The 15290-nt window shown below is 45.1% G+C and overlaps 1 protein-coding gene across 6 annotated transcripts in view; it reads right to left on the minus strand.

Annotated features, from left to right (window-relative positions):
- SCN10A (sodium voltage-gated channel alpha subunit 10) overlaps positions 1 to 15290 on the minus strand; it is an 87654-nt gene that overhangs the window by 36584 nt on the left and 35780 nt on the right. For 5 of the 6 annotated variants that reach the window (XM_065933015.1, XM_065933013.1, XM_065933016.1 and 2 more), the window contains 4 exons: positions 13091 to 13384; positions 10362 to 10473; positions 3837 to 4075; positions 489 to 662 (listed from right to left, as the gene is read on the minus strand). In XM_065933015.1, coding sequence (XP_065789087.1) covers positions 489 to 662; positions 3837 to 4075; positions 10362 to 10473; positions 13091 to 13384 — 819 coding nt within the window. The remainder of the gene's footprint in view (positions 1 to 488; positions 663 to 3836; positions 4076 to 10361; positions 10474 to 13090; positions 13385 to 15290) is intronic. The other variant, XM_065933014.1, reaches the window with a different exon arrangement.

Raw genomic sequence — 15290 nt, forward strand, 5'->3', positions numbered from 1 at the left:
TTGGGCAGCCGGGCTTCGAAATGCACATCCGAGGCTCACTCAGCAGCAGGAAGACTGGGTCAGCACTTAACCAGTCTGTCTCAGTTTTCCTCATCTCTCTGTGGGGATAGTAAAAGCAACTCTCTCCCGGTGATGTAAGCCTAAAACGAGGCGGGTTGTGTCGAAGGTTTAGCTTTGTGCTTCATGTATCGCCAGGGATCAGGAAACAGTAACTGCTGTGATTGTCATCTACTGTATTTGGTAAGAGAACAATGGGGTGATGGGCATTCCCCTCCTGGGGCAGATGAGGGGGCGCTGGAGAGAGAAGGGGCCCACTCTGAATAAGTGGAAAGCACCAAGTCTCCCAGGAGCCGCACCGTGCATCCTCCCACAGGGACAGAAGAGGAAGTCGACAGGTGGAGTCCCCAAAGGACAGAGTCTGTTTCCAGCAGAGATCCTCCCTGGATGTCAGGGCAGGGGTTCCCCAAATCACCAAGAGAGCACATTACCAGGCGGAAGGTCCGCAGCACTGTCAGGCTCCCCTTCCGGGCCGCGCCCAGCTCTATCAGGCTCACGGTGACGATGATGCAGTCAAATATGTTCCACTTCTTCTGGAAGTAATAGTAGGGGTCCAAGGCTATGATTTTGAAGACCATTTCAGCAGTGAAAAACACGGTAAATACCTGCAGACAGAAACAGGGATTCATCTCAGCGGGGTCTGTGAGGTTGTGGGCAATGACAAACGGCAGGAGAGAAATGTGTTGTTTAAAGAGTGGCAAACCCCTTTACTTCATTTTTATTCACTTTCTGTATCATCTGCGAACTCCTAAAGGACGAGGGACGGGAACACTCAGTGAGGCAGCATAGAGCAATCCATGGACCAGTGCTCAGGTAATATGCATCAGTGTTTCCATGATTCAGTGTTTCCATTTGAATGGTGTTGGACACAGAGTAAGTGGATAATCATTAGGACAATAACTATTATATAATTATGTAAATGAGAAGTCAATCTGGTTCAGTTGTTTAAAAGCAGGGATTGTGGGGCAACACAGGCCCAGGTAAAAATACCAACTCAGCCATTCCTAGCTTGTATGAGCTTGGACAAGGAGTGCATCCTCTATACTTCATTTTCCTCATCTATATGATGGGCTTTGGGCTTCGCTGGTGGCTCCCTGGTAAAGGATCCGCCTGTCAATGCAGGAGACCTGGGTTCGATCCCTGGGTTGGGAAGATCCCCTGGAGAAGGGAACGGCAAACCATTCCAGTGTTCTTGCCTGGGAAATCCCATGCACAGAGGAGCCTGGCGGGCTACAGTCCACGGGGTCACAAAGAGCCGGAGACGACTGAGCGACTAAGCAACAACAACGTGATGGGCTTAAGTGAGATAATGCATATGCAGTTCTTAGCAAAGGTCCCAGCAGATAGTTCTTCATTAATCAATAATAGCTATTAGCAGGAACAATAATGATACATTGTCTCTAAGATTCTTTCAGCTCTAAAGTATCTTTAATGGTCTTAGGCAGGACAGAATTATGATGCTGAGAGAGGTTAAGGCCAGGCGCAGGTCACGGAACAACCAGCAGGGAAAGGAGGAGACAGGTAAGGAAGAAACCAAAGACCAGGGCCAGGAGTTTTCTTTCATTTGCTCTTATTAGAGCTTCTTGCCAGCCTGGCAAACAGAAGCAGTTACATCCCTTTTACAGAGAAGGAAATGACTGAGAGTTTAAGGGACTTTCCTGATGCCATAAGACTACACCTATGAGATGCAAAGAGCATCTCCTGAGTGTCTTTTGTAGATAAGTCAGTGTGGTGTGGTGTGGTGTGGTGTGTTGGGGGGTGAGGTCCTGGGCCCTAGAGAGACCTTGGTCTCCTCTGGCTCCTTTCACCATCTGTGTTACCTTGGCAAGATACTTAACCTCTCTGAGTCTTAATGCTCTCTTTTGGGCTGTGAGGTGGTGAGAACCTCGTAGCACTGTTGCAATGCTGAGATAACATTTATAAAACACCTGACTTAGAATAAGCACCACACAGTGCCTTCCTTTCTTTCTTTTTAAAAAATGACACTGGACTCTGTCACAGCAGTAAAAGTCTTTGGTCTTTCTTGCCTTAACTTCTCCAATTGTAAAATCAGGTGTGGGCTCAGGGATCTCTTCCATAGGACCCTTGGGGTCTATGATGACTTTTGGCAATAAGCTCTCCCTTCTCTTTCCCTTTCCCCTTTCCAGATCAACTTTAGATAGAATATGTCTTCTTAGCCTGCGTGCTGGGGCTTCCCAGGTAGTTCAGCTGGAAGAATCTGCCTGCAACACAGGAGACCCCAGTCCTGTTGCTGGGCTGGGAACATCCCCTGGGGGAGGGCATGGCAACTCACTCCAGTATTCTAGCCTGGTGGGCTACAGTCTGTGGGGCCGCAAAAGGTCAGACGTGATGGAGTGACTAAGTATAGCGTAGCACAGCACAGTGCAGCAGCCTACTTGCTGCTGAAGCGTAAGGCACGCTGGCTCCACAGCGTCCCAGAACCAACTGGCCTCCTTTTCACATCCGTGAATTCTGGGGACAGGAGAGATTTCTAGAGAAGTCACATTTCCTCTGGGACACCTCCATCTACCTGTCTGCAGCCTGCAAGGAGCTAGAAGAGCTGTATGGTCCTGGTGGACCTAGTAAGCCACCCAGTGGAGTGGACACTGGGGGGGACATGGAGGCAGGACCCCAACCTCTCAGCTTCTGCTTTTCTTGTGTGCATGTGTGTGCCCATACACACATGCACACACTCCCTGCCATTTGCTCTGGTGCAATTCTCATACACTCACATACACACACATACACTCACATGCACAATTGCTCCCTCACACATGCAGACATACACTAGCAGTCCTGTAAAGGGGATTAGCACTCAAGAGTTGAGAAGTGTGAACTTCAGAGCCAGTTGGCCTGGGTTCAAATCTTGATGCCACACTTGTTCACCTTTAGGACCTTGGGCAAATTATTTAACCTCCCGCACCTTGGTTTTTCCATCTGTGAAAGGGCATAATAATAGCACCTACTATATTGGGTTTTTGTGAAAATAAAATGAGATAACCCATGAGAAGCATCTGAGGCCATGTGGGATCTGAAGTAGGTGGTCAAATAAAGTTGGCTATTGTTACTGTGGGGACACAGGCTGAGGATAGTTCTCTGAGTCTGATACTTTACTCAGCATGTAGGGAAATCTGGTAGGATTTTATCTTGCTAAAAGAAAACAATACGAAAAAGTTATGGAGGAAAAAATTTAAAGGAGAGTCCTGTCTAAACCAGATTTTTTAAAAAGTTGGGACTCCCTGATGCTTACGTGATGACAGCAACCACAGTCCCATGTTCCCTCCTTCTCTTTATCTTTCCCTTCCTCCCGTTCCCTTTCGGCCCTTAAAAGACAGAACTGAAAAACCATAGCCACTGTGTTTTGCAGTCACAAAAGCCATAGAATTGGAAGGAAATCTGCAAGTCCATAGGCTGTCTCTAGATGGGAAAGTGGCATTTATCGTCATTTCAAGGTAGAGGCAACTACAGTCCTGAGAATTCAGCGGGGTGGGGGTGGGGTTTCCTAAGTTCTGTAAAGGGGGAAGGGGGACCTGCTGCCCCTAGGTCAGGGCTCTCTCAGTCTACCTCCCTGGGTTTGTTTATCTGAAAGCAATTCCCACCAGCGTAACCTGGTCCTCCAGACTTGACTTTCTGGGCTCAGTGTCCACGCATCTCCCACACTGTTCCCTTGCTCTCAGCCAGCTAGATCAACACTCCAGTGACTGAGGGATGCCGCCACCCCACCCAGAGCCACCCCGGCCCTGACAGCGTGGGCAGCAGCTGCCAGGGCACTCACTCACAATGTTGCCGATCTGGAGCATGGCTTCGAAGGCGGGGCTCATGCCATAGTGCTCCATGGCCATGAAGACGGTGTTCACCACGATGCACAGGGTGATGGTGAGCTCTGCAAAGGGGTCCATCACAATTGCGAAGAGAAGCGTCTTGAGTTTCACCCATGTGGGGCAGCAATCCCAGATAAGATACTTCTGAGCCAAGCTGGTCAAGCAGGGTGGGCACCTCTGTTTAGACTCCTCAAGTTCTGCATCACAGGTGTGGTCAGTGACAATGATCAGCCAGGCACGGACTCAGAACCTCACCCCATGGGCAGCCCCCAGACCTTGTAATTACTAATAACCACCACCTCCCGCTTCCACTTCAGTGCTCACCCTCTCTCGCTCTGATTACCGTTTCCTGTGGTCTAGCAAGCGCACCCCAACCTCTGTCCCCATTCGGTCCTTCAAACCATGGACTGTACACTTTTTAACCGCTTTGCTTCATAGAGATCATGTCTTTGCTTCTCAACTTACCCAGATGAGATTTCATGTCTACCCCTCCTTATACGCCCTGGCAACTCTATGTTCCCTTGCCAGCTCCTCCTCCATTGTACTTTCCTGGCAAAACCCCACTCTGAACAAACCCGACATGCAGACAGCTCTGTACCTGCACCCAACCTACTGAACTGGGTTGGAAAAAATAACAAAACTATGCTGACTGCTCCCAGCTTGTCACCATCCAGAAATCCCGCCGTGTTTCTCCATTTCAGTCCTTCAGTCTTCCAGACCTGCATTTCTCACTACCTTTCCTCTCCTCCAACTTCTCCATCCTCCTCTCTAGTTCTCACTCTCTGCTGATAAGTAATTATTAAATAGTTATCCATGAGGAAAAATGAGAGTGCATACACACTGTTGTTACTGGAATAAGTACACATTTTTCAAAACACAGGTATGCAAAAAATGTGACTTAAGGTCACATCCTCCTGTAACTGAATTCAATTTATGCGTCAAGTCTCCAGCTAGGGGACTTCATTTGGGTTAAATCAAAGTCTGTTACTACTCATTATCTGATGTTGTGTCTGAGTTCTGGGGATCTCAAGGTTGGCGGAGGGTTGAGCTGGTCCTTAGTCATTGCCAAGTGTATTTCACATGAGTCATCAATGTTCCCATCTGGTAGCTGGTGGGAGAGCCATGGAGATGGCTGTTCCCTGTTTAACTCTCACTCATCTCCTTCTGTAGCCTTAAGTGGGAACAAAGGGGTCATCCAAATACTCTCCTGTCATGCCAGGGCCACAGGGCAGCCTGTGAGGCTGCCTCAGGCCCTCTCTATGTAGATATGTTACTGGCCCATTCTACCTTACAGTTATGCTGTGCCAGGGATGCCAGTCTCTCTCTGAGACTTGCTACCTCTGGCTAGCAAGTAAGGCACTGATCGGCTCTGTTTTCAAGTCCCTCAGATTTCTTTCTTTCTTTCTTTTTTGGTGTCTATTGCCCACCGTGCCCTTCCCTGAAGTGAGAATCCAGCCCCGGACTGAGTGGAGAGCCAGAGCCCCTTCTCAGGGACACACCAACATCCAAGTTCCCTTCTCCCTCCTCCAGCATAGGACATTTAAAAATTGTCCAGAGGGGATAAATAACTGGATATGACCAAGTCCATGCTTTCCACACCCTGAGGCAAAACAAAGGCTGGATAAGAAGACAGGTCTTATACTCAGGGTGAGAAGGGCATAGCCATGCTCTTTGGGAACTCAAGGGCCAGGTGGCCGCTCTCTTCCTCCACCTCTTGGTTTGCTACCAGTAGTTAGAACTTGGATCCCTCCGTGGGGAGACTGAGTAGATTCCCACCTAACTGATGGAACCTGAATTAATAAGGATTTAGTAAAGTTTAACAATTAATTTACTGAAATTGCCTTCTAACACTCAGCATGAGCCTGAGACAGAAATTAAGTTATAAGGTGTAAAAGTTACAGCCATGAAGTATATTGGAACAACTTCTCCATGTTTGAAAACTAAAGACTGTTAAATTTCTTGCAAACTCAGTGGTAGCTTGAAATTCTCCAGGGTGTGCTAGATCATTTTTTTCCCCCACACTGCATGGTATGTGGAAATTCCCCAACCAGGAATTGGACCTGTACCCCTCCTTCCTATGCAGTGGCAGTGTGGAGTCTCAACCACTGGACCACCAGGGAAGTTCTGGATCACTTTTTAAAATCTAAGTTTGTGAATACATATGAAGCAGATAAAGAACAATATTGCATAGGAATCTGGAATGTTAGATCCATAAATCAAGGTTAATTGGACGTGGTCAAATAGGAAATGACAAGATTGAGCATTGTCATCTTAGCAATCAGTGAACTAAAATGGATGGGAATGGGAGAATTTAATTCAGATGACCATTCTATCTACTACTTTGGGCAAGAATCCCTTAGAAGAAATGGAGTAGCCCTCACAGTCAACAAAAGAGTCCAAAACACAGTTCTTGGGTGCCACCCCAGAAAAGACAGAATGATCTTATTCTGTTTCTAAGGCAAACATTCAACATCATAATAATCCAAGTTGATACCCTAAACACTGATGCCAAAGAAGCTGAAGTTGATCAGTTTTATGAAGACCTATAACACCTTCTAGAACTAACACCAAAAAAAGATGTCCTTTTCAACATAGGTGATTAAAATGCAAAAACAGGAAGTCAAGAGATGCCCAGAAAAACAGGCAAGTTTGGCCTTAAAGTACAAAATGAAGCAGGGCAAAGGCTAACAGAATTTTGTCAAGAGAACATGCTAGTCATAGCAAACATCCTTTCCAACAACCCAAGAAATGACTCTACACATGGACATCACCAGATGGTCAATACCAAAATCAGATTGATTGCATTCTTTGCAGCTGAAGATGGAGAAGCTCTATATGAGACCTGGAGCTGACTGTGGCTCAAATCATGAGCTCCTTATTGAAAAATTCAGGCTTAGGTTGAAGAAAATATGGAAAACCACCAGGCCATTCATGTATGACCTAAACCCAGTCCCTTATAATTATACAGTGAAGGTGGCAAATAGATTCAAGGGATTAGATCTGGTAGACAGAGTGTCTGAATAACTGTGGATGGAGGTTTGTAACATTGTACAAGAGGCAGTGGCCAAAACCATCCCCCCAAAAATGAAAGGCAAAATGGTAAAGTGATTGTCTAAAGAGGTTTTACAAATAGCTGAGGGAAGAAGGGAAGTGAAAGGCAAGGGAGAAATGCAAAGATATACCCAACTGAATGCAGAGTTCCAGAGAATAGCAAGGAGAGAAATGAAGGCCTTCTTAAATGAGCAATGCAAAGAAATAGAGGAAAACAACAGAATGGGAAAGACTAGAGATCTTGTCAAGAAAACTGGAGCTGTCAAGGGAACATTTCATGCAAGAAAGGGCATGATAAAAGACAGAAATGGTAAGGACCTAACAGAAGCAGAAGAGATTAAGAAGAGGTGGCAAGAATACACAGAAGAACTATACCAAAAAGGTCTTAAGACCTGGATAACCATGATGGTGTGGTCACTCACCTAGAGCTGGACATCCTGCAGTGTGAAGTTAAGTGGGCCTTAGGAAGCATTCCTACAAACAAAGCTAGTGGAGGTGATGGAATTCCAGTTGAGCTATTTAAAATCCTAAAAGATGATGCTGTTAAAGTGTTGCAACATGGCAGCAACTTTGGAAAACTCAACAGTAGCCCCAGGACAGGAAAAGGTCAGTTTTCATTCTAATTCCAAAGAAAGGCAATGCCAAAGAATGTTCCAACTACCATACAATTGCACTCACTTCACATGCTAGCAAGGTTATGCTCAGAATCCTTCAAATTAGACTTTAGCAGTACATGAACCAAGAACTTCCACATGTGCAAGTTGGGTTTAGAAAAGGCAGAGAAACCAGAGATCAAATCAGCAATATTTGCTGGATCATGGAGAAAGCAAGAGAATTCCAGAAGAGCATGTACTTCTGCTTCGTTGACGATGCTAAAGTCTTTGACTGTATGGATAACAACAAATTGTAGAAAATTCTTAAAGAGATGGAATACCAGACCATCTGTCTCCTGGGAAACCTGTATGTGGGTCAAGAAAAGTGACAGCTAGAACTAGGATTGGAACAACTGACTGATTCCAAATTGGGAAAGGAGTACATCAAGGCTTATTTAACTTACATGTAGAGTACATCATGCAAAATGCTGGGCTGGATGAATCACAAACTGGAATCAAGATTGTTGGGAAAAATATCAACAACCTCAGATATGCAGATGATACCACTGTAATGGCAGAAAGTTAAGAGGAATCAAAGAGTCTCTTGATGAAAGTGAAAGAGGAAAGTGAAAAACCTGGCTTAAAACTCAACATTGAGAAAATTAAGATCATGGCATCCAGTACCATCACTTCAGGACAAATAGATGGGGAAAAAATGGAAACAGTGACAGACTTTATCTTCTTGGGTTCCAAAATCATTGCAGATGGTGACTGCAACCATGAAATTAAAAGATGCTTGCTCCGTGGAAGAAAAGCTACGACAAAACTAGACAGCGGATTAAAAAGCAGAGACATATATATATATATATATATATATATATATATAAGCAAGGTGAAAAGACAGCCCTCAGAATGGGAGAAAATAATAGCAACGAAGCAACAGACAAAGGATTAATCCCCAAAATATACAAGCAACTCCTGCAGCTCAATTCTAGGAAAATAAATGACCCAATCAAAAAATGGGCCAAAGAACTAAACAGATATTTCTCCAAAAAAGAAATAGAGATGGCTAACAAACACATGAAAAGATGCTCAACATCACTCATTATCAGAGAAATGCAAATTAAAACCACAATGAGGTACCATTACACGCCAGTTAGGATGGCTGCTATCCAAAAGTCTACAAGCAATAAATGCTGGAGAGGGTGTGGAGAAAAGGGAACCCTCTTACACAGTTGGTGGGAATGCAAACTAGTACAGCCGCTATGGAGAACAGCGCAGAGATTTCTTAAAAAACTGGAAATAGAACTGCCATATGACCCAGCAATCCCACTTCTGGGCATATACACCGAGGAAACCAGATCTGAAAGAGATACATGCACCCCAATGTTCATCGCAGCACTGTTTATAATAGCCAGGACATGGAAGCAACCTAGATGCCCATCAGCAGATGAATGGATAAGGAAGCTGTGGTACATATACACCATGGAATATTACTCAGCCATTAAAAGGAATTCATTTGAATCAGTTCTAATGAGATGGATGAAACTGGAGCCCGTTATACAGAGTGAAGTAAGCCAGAAAGATAAAGACCAATACAGTATACTAATGCATATATATGGAATTTAAGAAAGATGGTAATGATAACCCTATATGCAAAATAGAAAAAGAGACACAGATGTACAGAACAGACTTTTGGACTCTGTGGGAGAAGGCGAGGGTGGGATGTTTTGAGAGAACAGCATCGAAACATGTATATTATCAAGGGTGAAACAGATCACCAACCCAGGTTAGATGCATGAGACAAGTGCTCAGGGCTGGTGCACTGGGAAGACCCAGAGGGATGGGGTGGGGAGGGAGGTGGGAGGGGGGATCAGGATGGGGAATACATGTAAATCCATGGCTGATTCATGTCAATGTATGGCAAAAACCACTACAATATTGTAAAGTAATTAGCCTCCAACTAATAAAAACAAATGAAAAAATAAAGCAGAGACATCACTTTACTGACAAAGGGCCATATAGTAAAAGCTATGGTTTCTCCAGTAATCATGTACAGATGTGAGAGTTAGACTATAAAGCAGACTGAGCACCAAAGAATTGATGCTTCCGAAGTGTAGTGCTGGAGAAGACTCTTCAGAGTCCCTTGGACAGCAAGATCAAACCAGACAATCCTAAAGGAAACCACCCTGAATAATCATTGGAAGAATTGATGCTGAAGCTGAAGCTCCAATAATTTGGCCACCTGATGCAAACAGCTGACTCATTGGGAAAGATCAGGTTGCTTGGAAAGATTGAAGGCAGAAGAAGGGGGTGGCAGAGGATGAGATGGTTAGATAGCATAATGAACTCAATGGACATGAACTTGAGCAAACTCCAGGGAATAGTGGAGGACAGAGGAACCTGGCGTCTTGCATTCCATGGGGTCGCAAAGAGTCAAACACAACTTAGCAACCGAACAACAACAACAAAATAAAGTAGATGTTAATTTGAACAAGAAAGGAACTAGAGGATTTCATTCACAGGATTCTATTGTTTTTGAAAATTTAGCCACATTTAAAAAAACCACATTGATAGGGTGATTCATGTTGTTGTATGGCAGAAACCAACACAACATTGTAAAGCAATTATCCTCCAATTAAAAATAAATTTGAAAAAAAGTTTAAAAAAAAAAAGACTGATAAATGGTAATGGAACAAGAGCATAAAAAGAGTAGTATTTATGATCCCAGGACACAGAGATGAGTGCCCCTAGACACAAGCTTGGGGCATCCCATCTTTTGTATATAACGGGCCTTATCATAGCATACTGAAAAGAAGTTCCAATGAGCAATACTTACCCTCGAGGACAGAGGTCATGATACTGACAACACTCATTGCCCTTTGGACTCGGAAAGGTTCATTCAAGTAGTCTGCTGTTAGGAAAGTCTTCTGACCTGCATCAAACGCCTGCTGGGGCAGAAATAGAGTCAGGACACTCTCCAAATCAAAGTCTTCAGTGGCAAAGACTGATCACTCAGCCTCTTATTGGCCTATCTTGGGTGGTTGTAAGCTGCCCAGTGAAGCTATGATTCTCTGCAGTCATGCTTGGAGTAAAGCGTGGAGTAAAGGGTCTGCTGCATGAACTTGGGGTAAGAGCTCAGGCATGAAGAATAGGACACAGAGCTGGGGTCCACGGAACCTGGGTTCATAGTTGACAGATAATCTGAGCTCACCTGAGGCTTTGCTGACTCTTGTTCTAGGATAGGTACCTGAGTACCAGAGCAGAGATAGAGCTGCCTCAAGGGTATCCGAGGTGTTTACCAAAGGGAGGTGGGAAATGCAGGGGCATCGGGCCAGGCAGTCATTATTGTACTTCTGCTGGGATGTGCATGTGACATTCACACAGAATTCTTACACCACAATAGTCTTCCTTGACCTCCCTCCTAAGAGGCCCATATCTCTCCCCAATATATGACCTGGTTCCAATTCTACATGGTCTCTTTCTGAGGGAAAGCTTATGTGTCTTGATTGTCCAGTTCTTAGTTTATAACACAATCCTTTTGATTCTCCTCTCTCTGGGCCTTTATTGGAAGTTCTGTCTGGGTTCTGTGCCAGGCCCCTAACTCTAGTCACACACATATCCTGGATGTGGGGAGTCCCAGGTTCATAGATGGTGACTCAGCACTGTGCAAATCATTCAGAATACAAATTCGACAAGTGTTTACTGAGCACCTGCTATAGGTGAAGCTCATAGTAAGTACTTCATACATACAAAGAAAGCTTGGAAAGCTCTCAACCGTGAGGACTCAACAAAAGGTTCTAGCATCTACTGCTATTATTGATCAGACATATATATAAATGAAAGGGCTCTGTGATTCCATTTAACCCTCCAGTCATTTAGAAACCTTTTAATAAGGTCTTTACAAGAGGAAATATGGAGGTTTGAAGAATTTAAGGGACTTGCTAATGGTGACTCAGTTGATAAATGGCACAACTGTGAATGAAGTTCAGGTCCATGTAATGAGTTCATCTTGCACTAGTTGATAATTTCACTAAAATGAATCAAGGCTGGAATATCTAGGAAAGTGGTAATCCACAGTACAACAACAAGGTTTCTTGAATGAGGCATTTTCCAGAGTGTTAAAGTACCTCCTGCAGCCTGGTGTTGACCTAAGGGCTCTGGGTTGGCGATTCTCTGTTGATCCTCGGAGGACCTACCCTCCACCATCTCTGCCCTGCTCCATACTTGGGGAGGGTGACCTGGGCAAACTGCATCACCCTCAGCCTCTGGTTCTGGTCAGGTCTGGCCAGTGGGAGGCACAGATAGGAGATCAGAGGCTGAGAGGAGGGAGGAGTCACTATCTGCCAGCTGGCTACTTCTCTGCTGGGCTTTTGCTGGGCTGCCTTCTGTCAGGACGCCTCTCATATAAAGTGGCAGCTCTTGCTGGGCTCTGGTTCCTCCCCTCATTCCTGCAGCCTAGGTGGGTTACAGCTTCCCACTGTGGCTAGTCTCACAGTGCTTCACTGCCCCTTCTTTGTTCTTAAGTCCAGAGCACACCTCTTAAATACTTCCATAAACTGCAGTTGCCCACTGCAGCGGCTCATCTATTTCTTGCTGGGACTCTGAATCCCATACATCCAGTCAGAGATGGAGCTAAGGTAACTCTGGGAGACTTAGCCAAGTCACTAGAGCCATATAATGGTCAGTTCAGAAGTCTGTGTGCAAGCCATGCTGTGTCCTGGACCAGCCAGAGGGCAAAAGAAAATCAGAGAAGTGACAGTATTGAAGCTGGAGGGAGAGTTTAATTAAATCACAGTTCCAATCTGATGAGGAGTCTCTGATTTGCCATTAAACTCTGTGATTATTCTATTAAGAGTGTTGGCCAGTTAGTCACTGTTGCCTAATTTGTGCATTTTGGCAAGTTCCTACTTCTCCAAGTCAAGTTAGGGATACTCTGCTTCTGCTAAGATCTGTCCAGGGCACCTCCCATGATTTCTCTGAGTCTTAATTGTCAAGCCCAAGGTAGTTTGCGCAGAGTTACAGGCAAGAAGAGAAGAATATTTCATTTTTTTTTCATACTCATCCAGGGAGCAAATAGGCCTATCTCTAAGGCAGTGATAGGGAAGAGGGACAGAGAAACTCCAGCAGGGAAAGAAATCAGAGCAGTTGGAAAATAGTCTGTATCACTTGTCGTTGTTGTTTAGTCGCTAAGTCATGTCTACTGTTGCGATCCCATGGACTGTAGCCCACCAGGCTCCTCATCCATGGGATTTCCCAGGCAAGAATACTGGAGTAGGTTGCCATTTCCTTCTCCAGGGGAATCTTCCCAACCCAGGGATCAAGCCTGGGTCTCCTGCATTGCAGGCAGATTCTTTACAGAGTAAACCAGAAGACAGGTTTGATTTCGAGTAAATCCAATCGCTCCCTCTGGGTCTCACCTGTCTTGCCTGTAGAATGAGGGTAGCTGGGAGGAGTTGGGCAGAGCGATGTCTAAATGATTCTTCCATAGTAACACACGGGGCTCTTTGGCCTGAGGCCTCTAGCTGCAGAGCGGCCCCAGAGAGCCTGGAGCATTCCCAAACTCACCGGGACTTCGATGACTCCAGGGGCAAGCTCTCCAGTGGTCATTTTGGGAGCTCCATCTTCTCCACGCCCTGAGCCACGGTTGAGGGTTTGAGGCAGTGGACTCCTAGGGAGGGGGCCTTGCTGGCCCGCACCCCTAAGCATCAGCAGGGAGCCATGATGGCTTTCATAGTCTCCAGGAAAGACTCCATCATCTGTGACCCCGTCAGGGAAAGAGATGTCTCGGCCAGGGGCCTGGAAATGGAACACACTGCCATGGCTAGCCCGGCGTCTCCCAGCGGTGAGGCCTAGGAAAGACTGGGCATTGCCCCAAAAAAGGGGGAAAGAAGGTAGCCTGGAAGATCATCCTGCAGGCAAGTCTGGAACTCAACACTTCCCTCCACCCACTCCCACTTCCCTGCCCTCAGCCTCATGACCCTCCTACGGAAAATTAAAGACACAGATCTATGGGGTGCTCTGGGTGTACACAGAGAGAGAAGACAGGAAAAGAACATTCTTAACTCGGTCTGGGAAAAGGCCAACACTGAAAAGAGACTGCAAGGTGCTCAAGATCAGCAAAGAGGTCTTCGTGGCCAAGGATATGTCAGAGGACAAACTTGTCAGCCAGGTGGGTCGGTTGTTTGCCAATCTTTGGCCATGGGGCTGGACAAAAGTATCTTAAGTTCCCTGCTTCAGTGCAAAGTTGTGACCTCAGGAGACAGTTATGTACACCAGTACAAACAACCTTGGTAAAGGGTTCTTGAATGAATGAGCCCTCTTTATTTTCTGAAAATTAGGTCTGACAATTCATTAGATCCAGCCTATATGGGTGTGAGAGTTTGTGTTGCAAAGGAGGAGACAAGAGCTTTGTAACATAATGAGGTTCCAGGATCCCTGGAGGCAAGCGTTGAACAGTCAACAATGGGGAGATTGAAGGGAGAGTTGCAGTCTCATTTCCTGGAAGAATAGTGCCATTCCTCCAAATCAATAAAACATTTCCCATCAAAATCTTCCTCCGAGGGAATCGTGTGGTGTACAGTTTCCAGAGGAAAGGAGCTAATTCATAGGCCTCGAGCCCCTGGAGGCTTAGTATGCTGGGTTGACTGGTTCCCACAACCATGAACCTGACCAGGCAACTTATCAGTTCTGTCCTCAGCTCATAGAAAGTGCTTCTTTCTGTTTTTTTAAATTAATTTTTATTGAAGTATAGTTGCTTTACAATGTTGTGTTCATTTCACCTATACAGCAAAGTGAATCAACTGTGAGAGAAAAAGTGTTAGTCATCAGCTGGATCCAACTCTTTCCATGGACTGTAGCCTGCCAGACTCCTCTGTCCATGGGATTCTCCAGGCAAGAATACTGGAGTGGGTTGCCATTCCCTTCTCCAGGGGATCTTCCCAACCCAGAGATTGAACCTAGGTCTCCTGCATCACAGGTGGATTCTTCACTGTCTGAGTCACCATGGTTAACTATACTAAACATGTATCTCCTCTTTCTTGGATTTCTGTCCCATTTAGGTCACCACAGAGCCTTGAGGAGAGTTCTCTCTGCTACACAGTAAGTTCTCAGTAGTTATCTATTTTATATATAGTAGTGTATACATGTCAATCCCAATCTCCCTGTTCCTCCCACCACCCTTCTGAATTGGTTTGTTCTCTACATCTGTATCTCTATTTCTGCTTTGCAAATAAGATCACCCATAACATTTTTCTAGATTCCACATATATGCATTAATATACAATATTCGTTTTTCTCTTCATAGAAAGTGTTTCTAAAATCTAAACTTTGACTTCCTATCAAACTCAGATCATATTGCTGAATTTCCCCTCCCTGACTTAATTTCTTTTACTCACTAAATTATTAAAGTTGGGACACTGTCAATTAAAACCCTCTTGACCTATCCTCATCTCCCTCAGAATTGAAGTTTGCTTTCTTGATGATTTGGAGCCTAGTCCGGCACAGCAATCTTCATTGTAATTCAGTATTAAAAACACAGCACTCTTTATCTAGAATATATGCTCAAGGACTGTGAACTCATAAAATCCACGAATCCTTCCCACTTTTGAAGCAAAGGCGCAGAATTGGCAAGTCCTCATTAAAGATGGGACAGCTGAGTCACGTGCACTGGGGCACTAAGTAAGTCGAGAAACTAAGAAGAAAATTTTGGTCCTGTATTTGTCAAGCGGTGTCTCCTTGGCCACAACCTGATATTTCAGAATTCACC

The sequence above is a fragment of the Muntiacus reevesi genome, chromosome 4 (assembly GCF_963930625.1).
Source record: "Muntiacus reevesi chromosome 4, mMunRee1.1, whole genome shotgun sequence".
NCBI classification, from domain to species: domain Eukaryota; kingdom Metazoa; phylum Chordata; class Mammalia; order Artiodactyla; family Cervidae; genus Muntiacus; species Muntiacus reevesi.